The following is a 15,771-nucleotide window of genomic DNA, read 5'->3' as shown; positions in this document are numbered from 1 at the left end:
TAACCGTAAATCAGTCCAGGTATCATCTTGGTTCCTTCAAGGCAGGAAGGGAATGGGAAAATTTTCCTCCTTTCTTCCGTGAAAACATATACATTTCTAAAGAACTGAATGTGGAGTGACTGCCCATTCTAAGCCTTCATGTTCAAGATTTTGTGTGTGCTTGTGTCTGTTTTGGTTTTGCTTTGCATAATGTTTTACTTTGTGGAAGAGGAGAAAATGGACAGGTTGTAGGTGTCTGGTATTTGTAAGGTTATACTGGATTGTGTCAGGACTCATGAGAACTGTGTTTAATGCAAAGGGAGTGGCTGCTTCTTTACGTTAACCTAACTTTTAGCACTTTTCGCAAAATCCAGCTGACTGCGGACAGATGCAGACAGAATTGGATCTGACAATCTCTGCAGATACTAGAAAAGAAACAGCATGTAAACCAGACATTGCCTATGGTAAGTTCAAAGGTTCAATGTAGAGTTCCATTAAACATGAGATGTTATGAATACGTGATCAGTTAGAAAGATCAACAACCTTTCACAACGATTATATCTGTGAATACTGTACTCCATGTGTTCCCTTGAAGGAAAATGCCATCGATTTTTGGCATTAACATGCAAAATTATTCATCCTTCAGGAAAGAAATGTAACTTTCACTTAAAATGATTGGAGTGATGTACACACCTGGCCAAGACACTTTACTCCGATAGATCACATTGAATTAAACATATTGAATTAAACTGAACTAAAATATAGTTAAAGGAAACTTTTGAGAAGCCAGGAAGATGTAAGATTTCACTAGCATATTCTTCCAGTCAATAGAGCAGAGGGAGAGACAAAGGTGGTTCGGGGGCTTGGAGTTTTTTCAAACTCCCTTTAAAGACAAGGTAAAGGGGCGCCTGGGTGGCGCAGTCGGTTAAGCGTCCGACTTCAGCCAGGTCACGATCTCGCGGTCCGTGAGTTCGAGCCCCGCGTCGGGCTCTGGGCTGATGGCTCAGAGCCTGGAGCCTGTTTCCGATTCTGTGTCTCCCTCTCTCTCTGCCCCTCCCCCGTTCATGCTCTGTCTCTCTCTGTCCCAAAAATAAATAAACGTTGAAAAAAAAATTTAAAAAAAATAAATAAATAAAGACAAGGTAAAAATATTGGTACTAAATCATTTTAAATGTATGCAGAACTGCAATCTTTCACTTCAAAAGGAGCATCTCCTTCTGGTAACCCAGAGCACAGAGCTAAATCTGATGCCCAGTATGGTTGTAGTTTTGTTTTCTATCCATAGTTCCTAATGTTTATTTATTTCTGGTGTGTGTGTGTGTGTGTGTGTGTGTGTGTGTGTATGTGTGTGTGTTTTGAGAGAGAAAGAGAGCATTTTGTACACTATCTCAAACCATGTGTGTGTGTAAGTAGGGTGTTATTTAAATGAAAGATAAGTACATCTAATTCAGCACTTTGTGTTTACCAACTGTTTTCATATATGGCTCCTCTGTGGGGCCCCCTAAGACTTCTTTGAGGTAACAGAGAATTATCTATATTTTGCCAGTGAAGAAACTGAGGCTCAGGGAGACTCAGTAATTTGTTCAAATTTATGCAAGAAGTCAGTAGGAAAATGAGGATGCATCCTGGTCTCCATTGTCATTTCCATTGTATTATATTGACCTCTCTTAGTGGAAATGCAGCCATCTCAGGATGAATTGGGTATGGTTTATAGTCTTTCTTTTTTTAGAATTCATCTTGATTTTTTTAAAAAACCTAAAAAAAGCTGCCTAACTCAGCCAAGACCCACTGCAGGTTTTAAAACACATTAAGATTTGAATACTATATTGTTTAATAAATAAAAATTTCACCAAATTATTTCTTCCCTCCATTTTAGAACTATTTTAACTCTTGAATATCAAAAACCTGTTTTAACACATAGAATAAATGCAATCTGGATGTAGTTTATTATTCTCAAGAAAAGGCTTATCTGGCTTTTTTGAAGACTATGGGTTGATATTAGAATAATAAAATAAAAACGAAATAAAATATTTCCCTCCCTCCACCTATGTCCAGAGCAGGTACGTTGCCCATATGCACCATAGAGACATAAATCTGAAATTCGGGACATTTTAAAATCTGTTTTAAACTACTAATTCACTCAGCTTTTGTTCTGGCACAATGAGTTCATTCATCTAGCTCGCTAGCTAGAATCCCCAAAGTGGGCAAACCTTTCAGATCATTCACTTCAACCCCACCCAAAGCAAAAATGAGATCTTTTCTTAGGCCACATAGATGGGATAGATCTCTTTAAGCTTCCCATTCCAAAAGTGAGATCAAATACCGTGGATTAAAAGGTAACGCCTGAAGGAAGAGAAACCAGGATAGAGAATGTCAGATAGCTGTCAATCCAAGCAAAGATGAGTCAGAAAATGGAATCCTGTCAAAACCCAAAGATCAAAGCCAGTGGAGGTAGGCAAGGGATCAAGGCAAGGAGACAGGAGGCCCACAGGGCAGGCCTGAATGGTAGATAAACCCTCTGTGGGCCTATGGAGAAGGATCTCCTCCACGTTCCCCATGGGCGTGACCCCACTAATCTTAAAGGATCAGAATCTGAACACTCCATCTAACAAAGGCATATTTTTGTCTGTTTAGTGTGCTTCTGTCTTTTAATTTAATATTGCTCTTATCCCAATCAGCCCGTTCTGTAACAGTGGCGAGGGCAAATGGTTCTAAGTAGAATGGAACCATGAGTCATTATCAGAATCTAGGAAGGCCTTTTGGAAGAAATGAGATTTACCTCAGGGTGCCCGTAAAAGCTTGCTATGCTTCCTTCCTCATTTGTTTGACAAACTCTGGCTTCTACTGGACACGGCATTAGTGATATTAAGCACGAATTCTTGTGTTGTTTCTTCTACCAGCTTATAAAGTTCGTATCACATCCATCACCAAAGAAAATGTCTTTGTTAAGTACACGGCAACCCTCCTGGACATCTACAAAGCTGGTGAGAATTCATTCATTTATTCTTTCACTCCACCAATATTTAGTACTTACTATGGGCCATTTTATTAGACACAGAGAAAACAACTTGAATAACACAACCAGAGTTCCTGCCTTCATGAACCTTATATTCCATAATATAAGGAGACATGTGTTTTTAAAAAGGAAATGAAAAAAACAAATTAAACAATTATTAATCACAGCCAGCACTATATTTGAGATATGGAATTAGTGTGGGAAGCTTCTGTATTGTGATAACAGACGGCATCATTTAGGGGTGTAGCCATTAAAGGGACGGGGCAGAGAGGGAATCAAATATGCAAAGGCCTGAGACAGCAAGCAACTAGGCACCATCAGGGAACTGATGAACCCCAGGGGGTGACTGGGCTATAATGAGACAGGGAGAGCCTAGCGTGAGAAGAGGCTGAGAGACAGGAGCTGGGTCATACAGGGATTTATAAGGCATGGCAAGAAATTGGATTTTATTCTAGAAGTCCAAAGGGAAGCTAATAAAAAGTTTGAGGTAGGCAAATAGCATGATCTGATTTATGATTTTAAAAGATCACTCTGGGGGTGCCTGGGTGGCTCAGTCGGTTGAGCATCCGACTTCGGCTCAGGTCATGATCTCACTGTTTGTGAGTTCAAGCCCGTGTCAGGCTCTGTGCTGACAGCTCAGAGCCTGGAGCCTGTTTCAGATTCTGCGTCTCTGGCTCTCTCTGCCCCTCCCCTGCTTATACTCTGTTTCTGGCTCTCTCTCTCTCTCAAAAATAAATAAACATTTAAAAAATTGAAAAAAAAAAAAAAAAGAAAAGAAAAGATAACTCTGGCTTTCTTCTGTTGGAAGGAACACAAATAGAAAGAGGGAAACCAGTTAAGGGCATCTGTGAAGTGCAAAGGCTTGGGTTAGAGGCTCAGTGAAGATAAATGAGAGTTTCAATAACCAATAGAATAAAATGAACTTGTATGTAAAATAACACATAAAACATTTAAAAATATGTTCCCTTTTATTCTCTAATTAAACTAAGCTATAAATGTTATAATGCTGCTTGTCAGATTACATAAATTACCACACAAATGATTCATTAAATCATTCTTTTTTAAATGTTTATTTATTTATTTTGAGAGAGAAAGTGAGAGTATGTGCGCACGCACAAGCTGAGGAGGAGCAGAGAGAGGGAGAGAGAGAATCCCAAGCAGGCTCTGTGCTATCAGCTCAGAACCTGATGTGGGGCTCAACCTCAGGACCGTGAGATCATGACCTGAGCCGAAATCAAGAGTTGGACGCTTAACCAACTGAGCCACACAGGCGCCCCCATTAAATCATTCTAATAATTCCAAATAAGTTTTTTTATTTTTATAAATTGTCAGTTTTATTTTGCTTGCCTCACTACAGAATTGCCCATCTGAGCTTTGATTTGACAATGAGGAACCACCTCAAACATTTCCAATTACATCTTTATTGCACTGATAGTCTTTACACAACCTATAATCTCAATAAGTAATTTCTCCTATAGTGACAGTATTGTTCATGGTAATGAAGTCTCTCTCAGCTCAAGCTAAATTGGTAGTAATTACATTCAAAATGTTTCTAGTCCTTTGGATACTGTCTGACATTTTTACATATTCAACATATCTCTATTACCAGCTAAATCATAAAAACAATTTATTGAAATGCCATATTTAGCTTTCCCAATTTTCTTAATTTTTATTCCCCTTCAACCCTCAGTTTTCCAAATGTCAAAGGCAAAAAATGTAGACTTCATAAATTTTTTAAAAAACTGAAAAGTTTGTCATATTTTTAACTCTTGTCACTAAAACAAAAATATTTTCATAAATTTGCTTTTCCCTTAAGTTGACTTTATTTTGTTTTATATCAAATTTATGATCATTCTTGATTTTATAACAGCTCTTGTTCCACTTTTGTAGTTTCCTTTACTTATTTTTATATGGTTTTATCATTCTGTAATCTGTGAGCTTATCAAAACTGAAATATCTTTTTTTGAACAGCTAAAGATGGTATTGACAAAATTGCTAGACTATCATAAGCAAATCACCAAAAAGTATATCTATCCACTTTCTAAATATTTGCACCTATAACACAATTGTGTACATAATTATGTATCAAAGTGAATCTATCAAACTTATAATTTCCAAACTGCCTTCACGATTCTAGCACTACCAGCTGCCCATCAAAATCCCAATATTTTTCCAATTTTGATTATTGCAATTGTTTTCATTATTACAATTTTTAAAGCTTTCTTATTACTTACTTCTGTCTAGTGTGTATTAGATATGTGGTAGTAAACACTAAATTTATTAAGACAATATTTAAAGTGATCTTTTGCTTGGCTCGTATCTTTATATTGTCCAGAGACACTTGATATCTACTTGATACATAATTCAGTCAAAGCCAAATTGAACAGCTGGGAACTTCCAAATTTTTGCTGAAGCCCAGACTCCTCTTTGGCATTGCATCTGCACCAGTAAGGAGTTCACATGAATATTCCTCATTGACTCCTTTCTCTCAAACAGTTGTTCAGTTATTCCTTCCAGTACCTTGATATCAATAAAACCCATTAAGCAGTCTTCGAAGTCGGCAGGTTTTTTTTTACATTATTTTAAACACTTTTGATGTTAAGTACTTGATTTTCTCAATAATTATTGAAATTTAAGGGGCGCCTGGGTGGCTCAGTCAGTTAAGTGTCTGACTCTTGATTTCAGCTCAGGTCATAATCTCATGTTTCATGGGATCAAGTCCCACATCAGGGTCTGTGCTGACAGTGCAAAGTCTGCTTGGGATTCTCCCTCTCTCTCTGCCCCTCCCCCACTCTTATGTGCTCTCTAAACAAATAAATAAATAAGTAAATAAATAAATAAATAAATAAACAAGTAACATTTTAAAAAAGAGTTTAATAAAAAAATATTGGAATTTAATTTTATCACCTTATTTAGATTTTCCAAAAAGCTGTGCTCTCATTTCAGTAGGTATAAATTTTACAATAAGTAGGACCATAAATCTAAACTGTAATATGTTTATATTGATTTTCTGTCTCTTTTGATATTCTATCAAGAGTTTGGAGTCTGAAAATGCTTGATCATTGTTAGCCATAGACTAGAGTTGGATTCTAATAATACTTTCCAAATATTTATTTGGTGGATCAATACTCTGATAAAATGCTTTTCTGGTTTTTATTGTTTCAAATGTTTCACTGTATGAAATTGATTTAGCATGTTATTCTGTTTTTTTCTCATTGATGATCACAAAGTTTGTTTATTTAAACCATGGTCGTCATTCTGACAAAACAGGTGTTTAGCACTTCGATTGTTTCACAGCCCAACTTTTGAGCACCAATTGCATCCAGCTTTCACATTATAAGCAATAATAAGCCATTCCTATTTTTACTGAAATAATCAAGTGCTTTTCATTCCAGAAATGCAAGTTATTTGTTTTATTTTGCACCGATTCTTGCACAGAATCAAAAGACATTCCAGACTGTTCTCAATTTTGTGCAGTATCAGATGATTCCCAAGCTATAGTTCTTTTAAAAATTTTTAATGTTTATTTATTCTTATTTATTTAAATTTTTTTTTGTTTTTTACATTTATTTTTGAGAGAGACAGAGACAGAGACAGAACATAAGCAGGGAGAGGCAGAGAAAGAGGGAGACACAGAATCCAAAGTAGGCTCCAGGCTCTGAGCTCTGAGCACAGAGCAGAGCCCAATGCAGGGCTCAAACTCACGGACCACAAGACCATGACCTGAGCCGAAGTCAGACACTTTACCAACTGAGCCACCCAGGTGCCCCTAATGTTTATTTTTGAGAGGCAGAGAGCAATGAGAGAGAGAGGGAGACACAGAATCCGAAGCAGCTCTAGGCTCTAAGCTGTCAGCACAGAGCCTGATGAGACCATAACCTGAGCCAAAGTCAGGCACTTAACTAACTGAGCCACCCAGGTGCCCCCCAAACTGTAGTTCTTTTTAATATCATTTCTTTTCTGTTCTCCTGTCCATTCAGAAGATTCACATTTATGACATTTAAAAGGAAATGTTAAGAAAATTTTGCATAATTTATTATCTCTTCTTTCTGGGTGTTTATTTTTTAATATATACAAATTTTAAATGTCTATAAATATCAAAACATCACACATTTACCACTTACCCAAGAATTGCTGCACACTAACAATAAGCCAAACTAAAACCTAAACTATTTAAAACAGAGAGCAATTATACAGCTCAAGGATAATGACAAGTTGGTGTTTCCCCTAAAACACAGGGTGCTTGGAGTGAAGATATAAATGGAAAAAAAAAAAAAAAAAAAGATCAGTGATTGTTGAGCCAAGGTTAATTATTCCCTCTTTCTGAATATGCTTGAAATTTTCCATAACCAGAGGCTTTTAAAAATAATGATAAGGCCGTGACAGGGGCTGAGTTGGTAAACAGTGCTGGGAATATTGTTTAGATATTGCTGCCAGGGGAAGTCATGTATGTTTTAATGGTCATCAGGACAGCTGATGTGTGCACACTAGTTAAAGAACACTAATTAAAGTTTGCTATTGATGTAGTTACTATTATGTACATTATGTATTATGATGTACGTACTATTATGTACAGGATAACTCTGTCAGAGTTTAATAACTGATCATCAGTCCTGAATCTATAGCAATGAATCGGGCCCAGTCCCTGCTTCAAGAAGCTTCCAGCCTCGCTGAAGATACATGTGGGGTGAAATACTGTGATAGAAGCTCAAGTATAATGGGAGCAAGGGGGAGACAGAGAGATATTTATGAGAAAGAGCCTCTGGGAGTGTTTACTGGAAACCTTGAGAATTGATGATGTGTTTGAGGATGGGTAGAAATTTAACAGGACAACATGGGGAGGAATGCATTCCAGGTAGGAGAGATAGCTTCTTGCCAATCTCTGAGTTCTTTGGGAATCCCAAGTTATCCTCCTTAAAATTTTCCAAGTCCTTCACACGTCTTACATTTTTCTACAAAGTTGTCCATTGCCAGCTACCAAATACTTTTTTGGTATTTTGGGGATTAATATTGTTTAACTATAGAGACGTTCTTTTAATTCCTGTTTCTACAGGAGTTACAGTAACAAGCACTTATATAGCACTTGTTGTGTTCTAATCACTTTTCATATATATGTTAACCCATTTAATCTCACATCAGTTTCCCAAGGTGGGTTTTATCGTCACTCCCATCTTTCAGATGAGGGATCTGAGCCTCATTTGTCTGGGTCCACACAGCCAGCAAGTAGCAGAGCTGAGGTTTGTCCCAGAGAGCCTGGTTCCAGATTCCAGAGTCTTAACCATATAGACATTGTCACTTTCCAATTGCCACTCTAGATAAACATATACTCTTGAGTAAATAGCCACGAGGTACTGGAATTGCGAGAGTTTATAATCGTGACATTATAACATGAATGTGATAACCTTACATGTGTGTGCCTCTCAGGAGAAGCTGTTGCCCAGAAAGACTCTGACGTCACCTTCATTAAAAAGGCAACGTGTGCTAACGCTGATCTGGAAAAAGGAAGACAATATTTGATTATGGGTAAAGAAGCCCTGCAGATAAAATACAATTTCAGTTTCAAGTAAGTCATTTTGGAGGCCCTCTGATCTTTCCTTCAAAACTAGGTGTAATTTATTCTTAAATACACTATATGTTTCTCATGTGTCCTGCTGTTAACCAACAAACCATTAGCAGCATAAATAAAATAATGTGAATTTACACTTGACCTTAGCCAAAAGGCCAAGAAGCAATGAAACAATGAGAATTGGAAACAAAGAACTCCTTATAACCATCAGGGTAGCTGGGAACTCACTGATGGATAAACCGACTGAGCACCTGGGTGTGTAGGTGTTTCTGAAGGCGCCCCTCTGACCCCCTCTCCGCCACATCTGCCCCCTCAATAAGTTCTCAGACTGTTCTGTTTGTAAAGAGGGAGATGATTAAATATGCATCTTATGATCTCTTCTTAAAAAAAATAGATCTTGAAACAGATGCCATTCCCGCCTTTAATCGTGGGGCCCCAAGCAGCTTCACAAGATTTGAGGGTTTGTGGCCCTTCCCAGGGGGAGGCCGGCCCAGCAGAGTCCGGCTGACACATGGGGTGAGCAGCCTGAGTGCCTTTGAATTGGGCTCTTCGCTATTCATTTTCCTTTTTTCTCGGCAGGTACCTCTACCCTTTGGATTCGTCCACCTGGATTGAATATTGGCCTACAAACGCAATGTGCCCATCATGCCAGGCGATCTTGGCTAATTTAGATGAGTTTGCTGAAGACATTTTTCTAAATGGCTGCGAAAACCCCTGAGGAAGTTCAACCATGTAGGGTTTTCGCTGTGGACTCCTGTTGTGGAAGTGTCTTCCTTTTCTTTTGTTTCTTCTTCGTCTTCTTCTTCTTCTTTTTAACATTCACAGCTGGTCTTATTTGAAAAGCTCACTTTACTTAGAATTAGTGGCACTTTGCTTTTAGTAGAGGATGATTTTAAGAGCTGTAACTTTCTGAAATAACACGGCCTTAGGGGGCATGGAGACAGACACCCGTTCCAAGGTTATCGGACACCAGAAGCAATAAAAATTGGACCGCCTCCTAAAACCTACCGCTCAGGAATGTCTGCCGGGGACCAAAGAATAGCCCCCATTGAAATGGAGTATCTTACAATAACATAGCCTTTGCTTGAAAGAAAATACCGAGGGGCAGAGAGCTGGTCATTAAAACCTGACTTTGCTTTCAAAATGTGGGAAAAAGCGAAGAGGCCTATTATTTTATGCGAGGCCAGCTGGACCCACACAGATGGGCAAGTTGAGAGGCAGAGACCTGAGAAGGCCCAGCCTCAGAGTCCTCAGCAAACTGAGAAGGTGGGAGCATTTGCCCCTGTGGCTCCCCTTCTCCCCGTGGGGGTCCCACGACTCCCTCCACTCCCTCCCAGCACCTGTCCGTTTCCCCCAGGGTCTCCCTCAGCAATAATCACCCTGGGAGGCAGCCCGCAGTGCAGCACCTGGTGAGGAGAAGCCAAGTGGTGATCAGGAGACCTTCCTGCTGGGCCCTAACCAGGTCTTAGAGCCGTGTTTGAGCTTTTCTAAAAGAGGGTCTATAACAGGATGTTCATTTCTTTTTTTTCTTTTTTAATGTCTATTTTTTGAGAGAGAAAGAGAGAGACAGAGCACAAGCAGGGGAGGGGTAGAGACGGAGGGAGACACAGAATCCGAAGCAGGCTCCAGATTCCGAGCTGTCAGCACAGAGCCCGACATGGGGCTCGAACCCACAATCTGAGAGATCATGACCTGAGCCAAAGTTGCCCGCTTAACCGACTGAGCCACCCAGGTGCCCCTAAGTGACCTTTAGATCTTAGGAAAGAATTTTCCCAATAGATTCCCATTTAATGTCTCAATAATCTCACAAGGTACAAGGATTATTATTATCCCCAATTTATGGAGGAGGAAATGGAAGCTCAGAAAAGTGAAGCAATTTTCCCAGCCTGGTAAGGGGCAGCAGTGGAGACCAAGCCCCAAGGCTTTCCCTCTGTCCAGACACATCCCTCTTCCACATCATGACCATCACATTGCTTGTCAGGTTTAATTTTCTAAGACCAAGGTAGGATGCAGTTGGAGTTTCTTAGGTATAGTTTAACGAACTCCATTGAAATCTCACCAGGAAACAGGAAGATAAACTCTGGCTGTAACAGTAACAGTGACTGTAACACATTCCCTTTTTGTAAAATCTGCATTTTACCAGTTAGGCAGAACTACACGAGGCTTGCAGTGTGCCTTGTAAGTAATACTAAGATTTTCCACTTCCAGGAGCTGAGAATTTATTTTCGTTAATGTCAAGGCTCACATTGTGGGCACTCCCTTGGCAAAAACAACCATGCCCCGACTCTCTGCCAGCAAGGGATGAGGCCCCCCTCCGGAGCTGACCTGAAGCGTCTCCTGTCCCCCTCCTGCCGAATGCAGGATGTATGGAGCTGACTGCTGCAGTGCTGGGAGGCACGGGTCTCTCTTTTCCCCAAGCACTGTGGCAAATAGGTTGGGCCACAGTGGCCTAATTAACCCACGATACTTCAGAGCTTTCAAACATCAAATCAAAACTTTCTGAGTTAGCCCGGCACCCTTTAGAAATCCACCAGCATACTTCTTTAGTGAGGCTTTCACAACCCTCCAAACAGGCTGGGGTCCCTGCTCCACCCTGAGCAGCTCTTCCAAGGCACTTGCAACTATGTCTCCAAGCAGGTATATTGTTTATTCAGCGTGCAGCTTCCTAGCTCCACCGTCAGCTCTGTGTGGGCAAGTCTGGATCTGTTCTGTTCACCCCTGTCTCTGGTGCCTGGCACAATGCTGGACGTGTCACAGGGACTCATTAAGTGTCTGCGGATTCCCGCTGAGTATGGGGCATCAGAAAGCCCAAATTCTAGTCTTGGCTTTGCCCCTGCAGGGACTTGGGACAAATCTTCTCATCTCTTTGGTGGTCTGTAAACAAGGGAGTGGAACATTCAAACGCCTTTCTACAGCTCTAAGAAGGCATCTCATAATCTTATGTTGGGAAACAGAAAACAAAACCACATGGCATGTAAGCAAGGCATGTATTTCTTTCTGGAAGTGGGAAGGGAGCTCAGAGAAGTGAGTGAGTGTGTAAGCTAGAGGGCTTTCCGTGGACCTCCTAAAGACCGGGCAGGATTTGGGTAGGGAGAGGGAGGCAGAAGGATCTTTCTGGTTGAAGGGAAAAGCATAAGGCAGGTTTCCACTGGAGGCAGTAAGAAGATTTAGATGCTACAAACGAACGCTATTCATTTTAATGGCTAGATGTTTTTTTTTTTTTTTTTTAAGTTTTTACTTTAATTCCAGTTAGTTAGCATACAGGGTTATATTAGTTTTGGGTAGGTGATATAGCGATTCAACTATATGTTTGTGTTAACATGTATTAGAAAAAATACAACTAGCACCTCAAAACCACGATATACAATTTTTTTCAAAAATAAATGTATCTGTCAAAAAATAAGTCTATTTAAGGAAAAGTTTTAAGTAAACAAAAGTGTAGGTTGTTCTTGGGAAAATCATGAGGTTGGCATGCACAAGATTGACGTTTAGGAAACTCTGTCTTAAGAAAATATGTGGAATTGACAGTGTGCCAAGCTTGAGACAGGCAGCCTCACTCCATTTTCCTCAGTGAGGAATCCTGAGCCAAAGTCATGTCCAGTCTTACCTCCCAGCCCCGATGATGCTAATTTATTCAGCAACATCCAACAAACATGCCCTGATTGGTAATTGTAGTCTAAGCCCAACTCTAGGCGCTTGGTACCCAGATCCCCACCCTGATGGAACTTCGATCCCGGATGGAGAGACACATCATGAACAGTAAAGACAATACCTGGGCACCTGGCCCTGACTGTCTGAAGGGGATAAGAACTATGAGGAAAAGAAAAGGAGAACAGAGTAAGGGAGCTGAGGAGTAGCTGAGGAGGGGTTTCCATTATCAATAGAGTGGTCTGGTCAGAGTGGGCTTCAAAGTGAGACGTGAGCAGAGGCTTGGAGGTGACGAGAGAGGGAGCCAGGTGGCCACCTAGGGGAAGAGTGTTCGGGGCAGAGGGAGCACTGAGTACCCAGGCCTAAAGCAGGAGCAGGCCTGGTGTCTTACAGGAAGAGCAAAGAGGCTGGTGTAATAGAAGGAGAGTGAGGCATAGGGGAGGTGGGTGGAGATGAGGCCAGAGACTGCATAGAGACCAGATCAGGCCTGTCACGGACAGGGTATTTGCTTTCCGCTTTACTCAGAGGGAAAGGGGAGCCATTGCGAGGTTTTGAGCAGAGGAGTGCAGCAGGAGGCCACTGTAGTAAAACAGACAAGAGATGTTGCGTCAACCAATCGAACGAGGCAGAGGTCGTTGACTCTGCAATGAAAGAGAACACACAGCACGGGAACCATAGAGCTTCTCAGAAAAGGATGTTAGATAGGACTTATTACAGGATTTGGGCTTGTGGTGAATTATTTTAGGGAGGGTTTAAGGAAGGAAGGCTTTGCTCCGGATTGGACGCTGTCAGGAAGCAGGAGTAATCTGCTTTACTTCCATAAGCCTCTGTCTTCACATCTGAAAAATGGGAGCACTCAGATTTCTTATCTAAGTGGAAGGAAAAGAAGTAGCAGTCACTCACATTAGCCAGGAAAGGGGGAGATGTTTGCTCATTTTTGTGGTTTGGATACTGTTCCTGTTTTCTGCTCTAACATGATTATGGCAAAGTTTAGGCTTTTTTTTTTTTTTCTTCTTTTTTCCCATGTTGATCCATTTTGTGTGATGTTTGTGTTCTGTGACATCAGACACAGACAACAGGATAGCCTGACTCTGAATACCAGGTCAACTCCTATGGTCACCAAGCCCAGCTACCAATCCAGCACCCAGCTGTCTTCTCTCGCATAGACTCTTTTTCCTAGAAAATGCACATTCACAAACAGTGCCCAGATCTGCGTCCGATTCCAGGAGCCCCTGTGAAAGTCCACGCGTGGGCCCGACGCCTGCCTCAGGAGCCGGGATTTCAGCTGCCCGATGGGAGAGGCTCTCAGAGACATAAGGCAGCTCCGTGTCATGTTTGCATAGGTTTCTCTGCTCCTGAAAACAAACTGATTCTGCACACTTGGTGTCATGTGAGAAATGAGTCACCAGGGACATGATCTTTAACTCTGATGGGGAGATTGAAATGTGGCTTTATGGTTCTGAATCAGAAAGGAATTGAGGAGGAAGGAAGGAAAGAATGAAAGAGAGAGGGTGGAGAAGTGCAGGAAGGAGAAGGGAAGGAGGGAGGGAGGGTTTGTTTTAAGACAAGATGAGAACTCCATTTCTAAGAACCTTCTGGATTCTTCTCAGCTGGCAGGGTCCCCACCCTGACAGACATGTTGGCAGAAGCAGATCTGTTCCTTGGAACACAATGTCCACTCCTTCACTGTTTCCATCATTATAATCAGATATGTGTGCATAACACACACAGAGACTCACGAATTATATGATCTGAAATGTCCAAGCCAGGAAGGACCTAGAGCCCATCGCATCCAATTCCTTCATTTTCACCTGGGAAAACAGGCCCAGAGGAGCAGCCTGCTGGTGGTCAGAAGGCTGTTAAGTGGAAAGCCTGGGACACCAGCCCAGGGCATCCGACTCTTAGCCCAGCATTCTTTCCGCCACGCAAATGAGGGGTGGTTACAGAGAAATTGATTTGGGCTCCCTCCAGAGAAGCATTTTCTTCCAACCAGAGCCCTTCAAAGACAGAGTAGGCTCTGGTGGAGGGACCAAGTGTCCCATCACTAGCCCCTTCCGGGAGTGTTACAGGAACCATTCGGTGTGGGAGGTCTGCCCCGAGGATGCCCAATGTGCCTTCGGCTCGGAGAGGTCATTAGTAGAAACGAAAGCATCTGCTTTACTTCCGTAAGCCTCTGTCTTCACATCTGAAAAGCGGGAGCACTAAGAATTCACCCTCGGGAGGATTTCTGCGAGACTTCAGCGGGAGAGCGCACAGAAAGTGATGCGCACAGGGCCTGGCATGACGAATGTAACTTGGGGTGGCTAAGAACACATCCCTGGCACGCCACGGATGGTGACGTCAACACGTTTCTTGCCCGGTGCCACACTGATTGCATTTCGTGGAGCACCTATTGACATTTCACGGCTCTGGGATGATTGCCACCATTCTTACTTTTAGGAAGGAAACAGCCGAGGGTCTGGGAGGCTGCGTTGCCCTAGGTCACACACCTTCACAAGTGGTCGGGCATCTTTTGGGCCCCGGGGCCCAGGCTCTTAGCCACCCAGGTACACTCTTCCCTCCTGTTAGGGCCTGGTGTCCCCTCCCACCAGCTGGGCCTCACCGGCCAGCACAGGTCAGAGCCCCCTGTGGGGCCCAGGGCTAACAGTTTCAACAGAGGAGATGTGAGAAGTCAGGACTATCCTAGAAAGAGGGTTTTCTGTTTGGCTGGAGTTGGGGTGGTCAGGTGTGTGTGTGTAAGAGACAGAGACAGGACCTGTTACTAAGGGGAAGTAACTATGGTGAAGAAGCAGAACTGCTGTTGTTTGTGACCTCGGGAATGTTCCTGAACATTCTTCTGTGAAGACAGAGTAGCATTGTCAGCCTCGGAGGGTTTCGAGGATTAGAAATTGTACCTCAGTGCCAGCCCAGGGAACACAGTCTGTGGTGGCCAATGGCAGCCAGCCGGCTGTGGGGTTTCTACCCCTCGTAACTCTCTGTGCCTCAGTTCTCTCTTTTGGAAACGAGGTGAGCCTTTCTCCTGGCTCAATCTACAGGGTGGCTGCAGGATGAAATCAGATCAAACACATGAAAGAATTTATAAGCTGTAGGATTTTGAATAAATATGGAAATAGCATTAATAATCAAAAGCATCTTTGTGCTAAGATGCCACAGGCAGAGGCTGCCTGATGTGCTTTTAAAAGACTGGGAAGGGATCTGCTGTCTTAAAAAGCCGTCTCCCTCAGGGCCTCAAATTTTCCTGTTTGGGCTTTATTCCTTTGATCCGAGAGGCTGTCTTAGGTCAGCATCCCCATCACCCTGTGGAAATGCAGATTCTCAGGCCTCACCTCAGGCCTACTGAACAGAAACTCTGAGTGGAGCCAAGAAATCTGTATTTTAAAAAGATCTCCAGGAAAAGCAGAGGCACATTAAAGTTTAAGAGGAATTGTTTTGGAGCTCGTGGAAATGCGGGCTCTGATTCTGTAGGTCTGGGATGGCCCTGAGATTCTGCGTTTCCCAGATGATGCCTACAGTGCTGGTTCTCAGACATAGCAAGGTTCTAGAAGTGTCCCATAAAGTCAGG

At 42.1% G+C, this 15,771-nt stretch overlaps 1 protein-coding gene across 1 annotated transcript in view; it reads left to right on the top strand.

Moving 5' to 3' along the window:
• LOC123592841 (complement C5-like) overlaps positions 1 to 9,312 on the top strand; it is an 87,770-nt gene extending 78,458 nt beyond the window's left edge. The window contains exons 38-41 of the mRNA XM_045468229.1: positions 354 to 443; positions 2,880 to 2,963; positions 8,420 to 8,558; positions 9,141 to 9,312. Coding sequence (XP_045324185.1) covers positions 354 to 443; positions 2,880 to 2,963; positions 8,420 to 8,558; positions 9,141 to 9,279 — 452 coding nt within the window. The 3' untranslated portion in view covers positions 9,280 to 9,312. The remainder of the gene's footprint in view (positions 1 to 353; positions 444 to 2,879; positions 2,964 to 8,419; positions 8,559 to 9,140) is intronic.
• The last annotated feature ends 6,459 nt before the right edge of the window (positions 9,313 to 15,771 follow it).

Source organism: Leopardus geoffroyi, chromosome D4, assembly GCF_018350155.1.
Source record: "Leopardus geoffroyi isolate Oge1 chromosome D4, O.geoffroyi_Oge1_pat1.0, whole genome shotgun sequence".
In the NCBI taxonomy this organism is placed as follows: domain Eukaryota; kingdom Metazoa; phylum Chordata; class Mammalia; order Carnivora; family Felidae; genus Leopardus; species Leopardus geoffroyi.
This window is presented reverse-complemented; position numbering and strand designations above follow the sequence as displayed.